Source organism: Elephantulus edwardii, unplaced genomic scaffold (assembly GCF_000299155.1).
Source record: "Elephantulus edwardii isolate Elephantulus edwardi_28Jun2011 unplaced genomic scaffold, EleEdw1.0 scaffold00208, whole genome shotgun sequence".
NCBI classification, from domain to species: Eukaryota; Metazoa; Chordata; class Mammalia; order Macroscelidea; family Macroscelididae; genus Elephantulus; species Elephantulus edwardii.
Genome location: NW_006399958.1, coordinates 1,413,468 through 1,424,531, shown reverse-complemented (window position 1 = coordinate 1,424,531; position 11,064 = coordinate 1,413,468). Strand labels below are relative to the sequence as shown.

Sequence of the window (11,064 nt, the reverse complement as noted above, 5' to 3'; positions counted from 1 at the left end):
ATGACCAGAGACGAGGTGGGCCGGAGGTCAGGATGGAGGAGTCGCTGGAGAATAGAAGACATTGTGACTGTCTTGATCCTGGACTTATTACTCCCCGGTAAGGACTATACCACTTGGGGTTACTGAGTTCGAGTCCTGGGGACTTGCTGGGAGGAAAAGGGGCTTACACAACATCCTTTCCTGCAGGGACCTCCAGCGGGTACTCATTCCGGCTCACACCTTGTAAGTAAGACCCTAGCCACCCTAAGGAATATGCCTACTTGGGTGAGAGCGCTCCCCCACTGGGAATCTTGCCCCAGGTAACCCGGCCCTGATTCTTTCCAGATCGAGATTCTACACCAACCCTTCTATATGAGACAGAATCACTCGCCCACCCCTGGGACAACGTGGCCCTGATCTGTTACACTATGATGAGTGGAAATATACAACTGCTGAAGGATGGGAAGGTCTATCGTGGCCTTCATCTCAAAGCCCAGGTCAACGAACCCCGGTTCCTCCTGGGGAATGTGACAGAGGCCACCAGAGGCATCTACCGGTGCCGCTTGCACCAGGGTAATTCTAATGACTGGTCTGCACTTAGTAAGCCTGTAGATCTGACCCGGAGAGGTGAGTCTTGGCCACAAGGAGACCTAAGGGTTTTGGGGAGTGGGAGAGGGAAGGAGAAAAGGGTGAGAATGCCAAGAGCCAAGAGGACAACTCAGGGCCCCTCACACACCACCTTCTGCCCTGCGAAGCTCTCTTCACATTCCTAAACTCTGCCTTCTCCAATTCTTTCTCTCCCTCCTTCGTTCTCACACGTATACTGGAACAAACCAGGATCCATGGAGATAACAGATATGTATTCTCTCTTAATTCTAACACCAGACATCCAAGATGGAAGTGTCAGTAGGGTTGATACCCCCTGGAAGCTCTCAGGGAGAATTTTTTTCCATACCTCTATCCTGCAGTTTGGCAGATTCAAGGTTTCTTCAATTATAGATGCAGCCCTCCAAACTCTGCTTCCTTATTCATGGGACTTTCTCCTCTCTGGGTATGTCTGTGTCTCTTCTCCTTTTCTTACAAAGACACCCGTCATCCTGGATGTTAGGTCCACACTGATTCAAGCTCACAGCCATTGAAGCTCACCATCAAGAAAACAAAGATTCTCACCACTGGGCTGACTGGAAGCATCGTGATGGATGGTGAAGAGATTGAAACTGTCAACAGCTTCAGTTTGCTTGGCTCCACAATCAATATTCTTGGTACCAGGAAATCAAAAAGATAAACTGCATTGGGGAAATCTGCTGTCAAGGACCTCTCCAGAGTACTGAAGAGCAACGATGTTAATCTGGAGACTAAGGTGAGCCTGACCCAGGCCATGGTCTTCGCAATTATGTGCTATGCATCAGAAAGCTGAACTGTAACTAGGGATGATAGAAGGAGAGTTGATGCCTTTGAGCTGTGGTGCAGGAGAAGAATATTGAATATACCATGGACTGCTAGGAGAACAAACAGGTTCATCCTGGAGAGGGTGAAACCAAGCTGTTCCTTGGAGACAAGAATTTAAAAAACCATCTTTTGATAGATTTGTCACTTTTATTATGAAAAAATAACTATGAATAGCATGTTTTAGCTACCACAATACCTACCTGTCTTCCTATTCATGAAGATTTAACCAAGGGATCAACAGAAGTCTCTGTATCCTTGATGCTTAAGAAAGGAAAGAGAGTAAAATCTATCCCTGCCATCTCTGAGAGCCAGTTCCTTCCATGGGCCCTTGTAGATGATGTTTTACCTTTCTCTTTTAAAAATTAATTTTAATGAAAGTTTACAGAGATTTAGGGTTTCCAGTCATTCATTTTTGCACTTTTCTCTCCGCCCACCTCCTAATTCACTCTTCTTCTTGAAAAGTAAAAGAAAAACTCTTTCATTGTTATGCAATCCCTCCCCCCAAGTCCACTCCACTATGCAGCCTTGATTCTGGACTCCTGTCATGACAATAATATCCAATCATAGATCCCTTTTAAACAGTCCTCTCCCTCATCTGTTTCAATGGAGTATACATCATTCCTCCCCTCCTTCTCTGTCTTCCCTCAACCCCGATGTCAGTCCTGTTTTACAATAGATGTTCTACCTTTCTAAAGTGGGCAGATGAAGCAAAGACAAGAGAGAGAACAGAAAAGGACAAATAAGCCACAGAGTCATTTCAGAGCTAACACTTATGGAGAGATGAAGAGAAAGTTACTCATGGAGGGGTGTAGGAACCACGAGGGAGCTACTGAAATCCAATAGTGTGACCGATTATGAGTCTAACTAACTGTTGCTGACTTTGCACATGATTCTGGCTTCCAAGAAGCTGAAATCTAGGCCCTCTGAGGTTTCTAATACCTCTCTCACCCCACCTCTTCCTTGTCTCTCAAGAGACAAGGATTCTGAAGCTTCGTCTGATATACTTTTGGGCATGTTGCAAAGAGGGAACAGTCCTTGGAGAGGTGCATCATGCTTGAGAGGTACGCCATGCTTGAGAGGGTGGAGAGACAGAGAGAGAAAGAAAGACCCTCAATGAAATAGACTGTCTCAGTGACTGGGATAATGGAGGTGGATGTGTCAGAGATACTAATGTTGGTTCAGGATAGAGCAGGGTATAGGGCTGTTGTACATAGGGGTGCTATAAGTCACAAGCTACTCAATGACCCATAACAACAACAAACACCTGCCACATCTTTCTCCTTCAGAGTGCCTGGTAGATTTGGACCACTGACATGCAGGTTAGAAGCCAAATGCCTTAGCCACAGGAAAGCAAGAGTTCTTACCATCATCCAGTGTGCCCTACTTAACAACACCATATAGTTAATCAATGCCGTATACACAAATATACAATCAAAAGGTTAGCTGCATTGGAGAAGTCTGCTGTCAGCGAGCTCTTCAAAGTGCTAAAGAGCAATGATGCCAGTCTAGAGACTAAGGTGTCCCTGATCCAGGCCATGGATTTCAGAATTACTTGCTGCGCATCAGCGAGCTGGACAATGATGACTCAGGATGACAGAAGAAGAATTGATGTCTTTGAGTTATGGTACTGGAGAAGAGTATTGAGCATACCATGGACTGCCAAGAGAACAAGGAGATCTGTCCTGAAGAGAGTGAAACCAAGTGTCTCCTTAGAGGGAAGGAGAAACCATTTCACATACTTTGGACATGTGGCCAGGAGGGACCAGTCTTTGGAGAATGATATCATGCTTGGAAGGGTGGAGGGGAAGCATAGTGGAGGAAGACCGTGGATGACATGGTTTAACACAGTAACTGGGGTAATGAAGGTAGGAGTGGCTCTCCTCTCATCCGTCAAAATGTTTACTCATCAACTGTCTTTCTCTACAGCAATGACGTGGGGGAGGGGGCACAGTGTCCCCAGTGGTGGTCATCTGAGACGCAGTTGTTATTATGTGCCATCAAGTTGCCTGATACTCATAGTGACTCTATGTACAACAGCCCTAAACTCTGCTCTATCCTGTGCCAATCTCAGTCTCTGACGCACCTACCCCCATTACCCCAATCACTGAATCAATCCATCTCATCTGATGTCTTCCTCTCCTGCGCTGTCCCTCCACCCTCCCAAGCATGGTGTCCCTCTCCAAACACTGGCCCTGCCTTGCAACATGCCCAAAGTATGTCAGACAAAGTTTCAGAATCCTTGCCTCCAAGGAGCAGCCTGGTCTCACCCTCTCTAGGATGAACCTGTTTGTTCTCTTAACAGTCCGTGGTATATTCAATACTCTTCTCCAGCACCACAGTTCAAAGGCATGAATTCTCCTATCATCCGCAACCATTGTCCAGCTTTCTGATTGTTTCTCCAACGTTCCAATGTCTTGAATTCTGTTACTGCAGTCTCGTTCTGCCGCTTTGGAGTCTCTCATTCCAGGATTTTCACCTATCACTTTTCCCATCTCAGGTTTCTTTCCTGTTCACTCAAATGTTTACAGTTTGGATCTCAAGTCACTAACCGTAGCTACCCTGGTTCGAAGCAGTCCCAAGCCCTGTGTTTTTGTTTTGTGGTTGTTTTTTTTCTTTTTCCTGATTTTTTATTATTAGTATTAATTTCAATGAACATCCACAGAGATTTTGGAATTCCATTAATTCATTGTTGCACTTTTCTCCCCAACCACCCCAGCCCCACCTCCACCCCCAGTTCCCTCCTCTCCTTGAAAAGCAAGAGACAAGCAAGCCCTGTTTTAAAGCTCTCAGTGGGAGGCACATCCAGGAAACACTTCATTCTCAAAGTTTCCACTTTGTACCTTACATGAGGGAGAAAACCAGGCATCCGATCACAGCTAGCTCTTGCCTAACAGGGATCCTTCCACTACCAACACTTTCTGCTGAACCTGCCCCCTGGGTGACCCCAGGCTTGATGACCAAACTTCATTGCCAAGGACCCCTGAAGCAAGTGTCCTTTGTACTAAGGAAGAATGAGGATCAGAATTTCGTGATGAGGTATACGTCCACCTCCTTCACTGGCATATTTCACATCCTTCAACCTGGAAGCTACAGCTGCAGCTATGAGATCACGCCCTGGGGATTCCGATCTGAGCCGAGCCAGATGGTGACGGTCCAGAAGCTGGGTAAGCACCGTCGTCTCAGAGACTGACTTACAGATGAAAGACCAGGGGGTTCAAGAAGATAGGAGGGAACTTCCTCGGGAGGGGGCACAGAACCACAGTGTGTGTGGGGGGGGAAGCAAAGAGAATTCCCCTGGGCGGGGCGGGGGGGGAGTTGATGGGTGTGCCCATGTTCAGGACACGTGGTTGGGAGGTACTTCAGGGTCTCAGTCTAGAGTCCCAAGACTCTGTCGGCAGTGCACCGAGACTCACTGTGTTCCTTCCAGATTTCTTCCCAGCACCCACATTAGAAAGATTGACTGCCAACATGATCCTCAAACCAGGGTCCGACGTGCACCTAAGATGTGCAACACCTATGCCAGATGCCACACCCAGCCTGCAGTCAATGGTACACCTGTCACTGCCAGCTCCCGTGCAGATGACTTCCTTAACTCCTGGAACCTTGACCTTCATCTTCCCCGTTCAAAAGGGAGACTGGTACACCTGCCGCTACTCACTCAATAATCAATATTCCGTCTGGTCCAGAGACAGCGACCCTGTGGAGATCCTGGTGAACGACGGTGAGTGGATGGGGCAGGGGGGGGGGTCAAGCTACTATGTTCCCTGCATCTAAGATCTCTCAGCTGAGAGCGAAGGAAGAAGCCATGGCTCTGGCTTTAAGATTGCTGATTGTGTCATGGCCTTCTGCCTGTCATGGCCTTCTGCCCGGGGCAGGCTGCGCTTGGCCCCCGGCTCGGGGCGAACCGTCGCGGCCCTCAGGAGCAAGAAGGCAAGCAGCTGTAACCCAAGGCCACCAGTAAGGTGATAAAGCGTCCTCCCTTCCCCCCTTTATATCTACGCCCCTGTTCAGCATGAAGAAGCCAGAGAGTCGGCATCCAATTCCCAAATCAATAAGACAGTTGGTTTAATTACTATTGGAAAATGCTTGCCATTCCTCTGTAGCATCTGGTCCCCACTGGACCCTCATTATTTCCTTCACTTGCTCCCCCCACCGACCAAACTGTGCAGCTCTACAACTGCATCCTGACCCATCCTCACCCTTCTGCCCCCAACCCTCACCTCCTTGTACCCCCAATATGTTTTTCCCAATTAAAAAAAAACCATATTAAAAAAAAAAGTGAAGTAAAAAAAAAAAAAAGATTGCTGATTGGCTGCCATACACCTTAAACCTCATCATACCGAGTCTTTCTATTGGTGATTCTCTAATTCCAGTGGGATTTGGAGAGAACACTGCAGCTCAGAAGGAACTTGAAGTAGGGGAAGCTTGCACACTGGGAAGTTAGCATGTCAGGAAGTGGTGTTTAAGTTGAGACAATGATTAAGTGTCCTTAGAGCAGTTGCTAGACTCTCAGTGTTGAACGTTTGCCCGACCTGTGAGCTTCTGGAGAATGTCCTGATCTGACGTCTTCTTTCTCATCACAGCCAGAGATCCTACAGGGTCAAAGGGAAGATGACCTCTCAGTGTGATTTTTTGAGAGCGTACTATGTGGGGGTGATAGAGAAATGTTTGGAAGGTTTGCCATTGCCTTGGATAGAGTCAAGTGTATGGTGGTGCCCTAACCACATACAAACTTCGCAGGAAAGATTCTCAGCCCAGACCATCCTGGACCTCAGGGTTGTAGGACATTTAGGGAGCACCCATTCTAGGTGACCATGACAGTTACAAGGAACCTCCAAGAGGGACGAATAAAGACCTTCTCTCTTGACCAACTTTTTTTTCTTTATTTGTTGATATTTTAATGAAATTTTACAGACAACTTGGATTTCCAATCATTCAGGGTTGCATGTTTTCCTTCCTACACTCCCCCAGTTCACTTTTCTCTTTAAAACAAGAGTCTTTCATGGTTGCGCTATTTCCTCTCGCCCCCTCCCCCACCCCTCAGTCCACTTTGCTATGTACCTGTTACTATGGACTCTTGTCATGCAAATAATACCTAATCATATATTTCTTTTAGACAATTCTTTCTCCCATCTATTTAAATGTAGTGTTCTTTATTTATCCCCTCTTGTCTTAGTTTTGCCCCAAACCCTATGTCAGTTCTGTTTTATAATAGCAGTATTTGTCCTTTTCCGAGTGAGATATTTCACTCACCATCATGTCCTCCAGGGTCACCCATTTTGTATAATATTTTATTAGTTCCTTGTTTTTTAGTGCTGCATAGTATTCCAGTGTGTGACTATACTACAGCTTCCCTATCCATTCGTTTGTTGATGGTTGCTTCCATCTCTTTGCTGTTTTGAACAATGCAGCAATAAACGTGGATGATGAGCATATATCTGTTTGGCTCACAGTGTTCTGGTTTCTTTAGGGTATATTCCCAATAGTAGAATTGCTGACTCAAATGATATTTCTATTTCCACCTCTTTGAGAATGCGCCATGCAGCCTTCCATAGTGGTTGCACCATTTTACACTCCCATCAACAGTGAGTAAAGGTTCCAATTTCTCCACAACCTTGCCAGCATTTGTTGTTTGCTGCTCTGTTGAACTTTGCTATTGTTACTGGAGTGAGATGATATCTCACAGTTGTTTTGTTGACCAACTTCTTGAGGACAGAGATATTCGCTGTTATGTAAAGGCCACCTGAGTGGTTCCAATTCAGTCAACGGTCAGTCTCTCACCTGGACGTACAATCAGATGTTAGCTGTGGCCTTTCCATCCACTACCTTCAATTGATCCAGTGTAGTGTAGAATGGAGGCTTGAGTCAAGTCCCAACGCATAAAATCAAGATGAAAACAAATATAGGTTGGAAGTCAGACAAACTCTCTTCTCCAACTTGTTCTCGTTTCTGATACCAGTCACCCCTGACATGGTACCTTCCACCCTTCCTCTGGGTCCAATAGTTCTTTGCACTGGCCACACAGACCTCTTAGGTCATAATCCCAGCTATGTAGTTTCCTGAGGAAGTGCAGACTACACCTTAGGGCCAAGATCAAGTTGGAAGTCATTGACACAACCCCAAAGCAGAATCGAGAAGCTTACATTTTAAGGTGTGGAGGCTGCTGAGAGGTGTTCCTGTTGTTGTTGTTGTTGTTGATTGCCTTCGAGTCAAGCATGACTCATAGCGACCCTATGAACAAAAGACCTGAAGCCTTTCTATAATTATCGCCATTTATCAAAGTTCATAGAGCTTTGGATCTGAGACGTAGAAGCCATTTATATCTCCCTTTTCCCCCAACATCATTCCCGACCAGCACAGCTCTCTCAGACCCTTCTGTGGCCACGTGAGTGTGAATGTCCTCTCTCAGTCCCCTCAGGACGGACCTCTTGCTGGCTCTATATACTTCCTCTCAGTCATACGTTTTGTACTTGGATAACGGCTCTGGTGGCTTTAATGGTAAGGACCTGTGCTGCCAACCCAAGACACATGATTCAAATCTACCATCTGCTTGTGGTTTACTGCCTCTGGGCACCACTGGAGGGTCAGCTGGTCCTGACACAAATGTGCGTAACGGCAACCACAGCAGCCATGCAGGACTGTCAGTACTAACCGGCCCAGTTCGTAGCCTCTGTAGCAACTTGCTCTCTCAGCTGCCTTCCTAAAACCAGGGTTTTGTTTGTTGTGTTTGTTTTTTTTTTTGCTGTCACTAGCTATTTCTAGAAGGCCTCATCTGGCCTCTTGTTATCTTCGTTTGCAAAGCCTTTGACTCATACTTTGAAGAGGTTCATCCTTCTCTGATCTTTTCTCTTCCTGCCTCAAAAGACCGCCATGCTGTTGTGTGCTTACACAAAGAAATTCTTTGTTCATTTCAAGGCATGAAACGCCCAGCAGGGCTAAAAATTAACCAGTCAGTTCTTGCTTCGCTCCATTTGCACAGTGAACACACCAATCCCCTCAGTATGCATAAAATAGTCTGATTACAGGACAGAATGAAGCTTAGAGGTAGACAAAAAGTGTCAAACCATCAAGTTGTTTATAGCTCACCCAAGAAATGCCCATCAACAACCTACATAGCAACACACACACACACACACACACACACACACACACACACATTGAAATTCCAAAGAATCAGGCTAAAGTTAACTCATCAACGGTTAGGCTTTAAGTCTCTCAATTTTTTTTAATTATTTTTTATTTTTGCCCCTAAAGAACCCGGGCATCAATCCACAAAGGGAAATAATTTCACTACATGCGGGTTCTTCAACAATGATTAAATATGTCATGTGCTGTGGACTCAGAGGTTCCCTGTACTTGAAATTGGTAAGAGCTCATCTAACGTTGAACCTCTGCGTGTCCCCCTCCACAGAATCCCTTCCCAAGCCAACGCTGTCCCTGGCATCTAAAGGCCTGAACTTGACCATGGGCAGTGATCTGGTCCTGCGTTGCCAGGGTCCACTTGCTGGAGTCACGTTCGTGCTGCTTAAGGAGACCTCACAGCGCCCTCTGCAGGTGGTGAGCTCAGCTGGACACAGGGTGGACTTCCAGATCCCAGACTTTGGGGTGCACATGTCTGGGAAATACAGCTGCCTTTACCTAGCGACCAGGAATGGGTCTTCAGGATCTGAACCAAGTGACCACCTGGAGCTGCAGGTGAAGGGTAAGATTTCAACCATAATAATTAAGAATCAGTGTGTCCTTTCACTGAAGGACTAAGATGTAGTCTTTTCTTTTGGGTTTTGGGTTTGGGTTTGTTTTGTTTTTTTGCCTTTTCTTTCTTTGTTTTAATTTTATTTTATTAATTGTAATGAACTTTTACAGAGATTTTGGATTTTCATTCATTCATTGTTGCACTTTTCTCCCTGCCCAGCCCTCCCCGCCACACACACACAGTTCGCTCCTCTCTTTGAAAAGCAAAAGAAAAAATCCTTCTTTGGTATACAATCCCCCCCGCACCCCTCCCACCACCCTGAGTACGCTCCACTATGCAACCTTAATTCTGGAGCCTTTTCTTTCTTTTTTTAAAAATATAAAAACTTGGTTTGGAAATCAGTACTGTCTGATAGAACCTTCTGGAAGGATAGAGATGTTCTCTCTCTGTCTCTGTCTCTGTCTCTCTCTCTCTCTGTGTGTGTGTGTGTGTGTGTGTGTGTCTCTGTCTCTGTGTCTCTCTCTGACTCTCTCTTTGTCTTTCTGTCTCTGTCTCTTTCCCTGTCTCTCTCTCTGTCTGTCTCTCTCTACTGTCAACTATGGTAGCCACTGAGCTCAAGTTCCTGTCAAGTATTTGCAAAGTGGATCCTGTGAGAAATTTAATTTTTTTTTTTAAAAAAAGGGGGGGGGTTGGTGAACAGGGAGAAAAGGGCAACAATGAATGATTGGAAACCTTAAGTCTTTGTAAACTTTCATTAAAGTTAATTTTTAAAAAAATGAAAAAGAAAAAAATAACCACACAATTTTCTAGTGACTTGAGTAAGAGTCTACAGAGTATGGGTTTTCCAGCTGTTTGATTCCTGATATTGCTTGCAATCTCTTCGATGCAACAGCGCTTTCCCTGCTTCCTCCTTGTATTTCCTGTGTCCATTTGTCCTTCTTTCCTACCCCTCCCTGCCTTCTGAACTTTACTCCTGGAGAAATGCTGCCCTTGGGATCATTGATCACTTTTTAGGTCTCTCTATTGTTTTGTTGGGTTTGGGGCCTCCAGGGTGAACTCTGCTCTAGGCTTGAAGGGTAATTAGAGTCTGTGGTCCCAAGTGGAGCATCAGAGCCTCTGTCAGTGTCTAACGTGAATCAGGGTGAACAACCAGGTAGCTGATCCAGCCAATATCTTTTGCTCACAGGATTCTTGTGTTCCTTTCTGGTCTAGACAGTAAGATCTCAAACCTGGGGTCATCCTGGGCTGGATATTGAGGGTGGGAACAGAGAAAGGGGTGTTCTCTGCCCCTCACAATCCCCGTTTGGTTTCCTGGGACCCCCAGGGCAGTGGTCCGAGCCCAGGGTGTATTGCTGTCCTGCTGTCCCCCAGGTCTGATGCCGAAGCCCTTGCTCTGGTCAGTGTGGAGGAACACCGTGGCTCCCGGAAGTGATGCAACATTGCACTGCCTGAGTCCCCTGCCAGACATGCACTTCCATCTCCTGCGAGCAGGCCAGGTGCTGCTCTCGGCACAGTTTACCTTGAGCAGAAGAATAGCACAGTTCATCCTGACCAATGTCCAGCTCCAGGATGCAGGAAACTACAGCTGCCGCTATTACCTTCCTCACAGAGACTCATTGGTCAGGTCTGAGGACAGTGATCCCATGGAGCTCCGGGTGGAGAAGGAGTCATACTGAGCTGTCACCTGCATGCCGTCTCTCACCTCCCCTCTATATCTCAGGCGCCCCCCTCTTTGTATTCCCTGCAGATACATGGGCACCCCTTCCTCCTTCATCCTTCCCCTGCTCCTCCTGATTCTGAGCCCCCACTGCATGCTGAGGGTACATGTGATCTAGCCTTTTAGTCGCATTTCCGGGTCATCAAGACGATCTCCAACAAAATCTTAATCTCGCTTTTCGTGATCTTGATTGCAGCTCATGGCAATGGCCATAGACTGAGTTGTA

The 11,064-nt window shown here is 46.3% G+C and overlaps 1 protein-coding gene across 1 annotated transcript; it reads left to right on the top strand.

The window, feature by feature from the left end:
• On the top strand, positions 1-10,797 carry LOC102861954 (alpha-1B-glycoprotein-like). The gene is made up of 7 exons (XM_006897347.1): positions 1-97; positions 325-606; positions 4,323-4,592; positions 4,856-4,977; positions 5,059-5,149; positions 8,840-9,130; positions 10,493-10,797. The coding sequence occupies exons 1-7, from the start codon at positions 1-3 to the stop codon at positions 10,795-10,797; spliced, it is 1,458 nt and encodes a 485-aa protein (XP_006897409.1).
• The last annotated feature ends 267 nt before the right edge of the window (positions 10,798-11,064 follow it).

Coding starts and splice junctions, on each gene's coding strand:
- LOC102861954 (XM_006897347.1), top strand. CDS start 1: ATGACCAGAGACGAGGTGGGCCGGAGGTCAGGATGGAGGAGTCGCTGG. Junction 98..324: donor CCTGGACTTATTACTCCCCG/GTAAGGACTATA, acceptor GATTCTTTCCAG/ATCGAGATTCTACACCAACC. Junction 607..4,322: donor TGTAGATCTGACCCGGAGAG/GTGAGTCTTGGC, acceptor CTTGCCTAACAG/GGATCCTTCCACTACCAACA.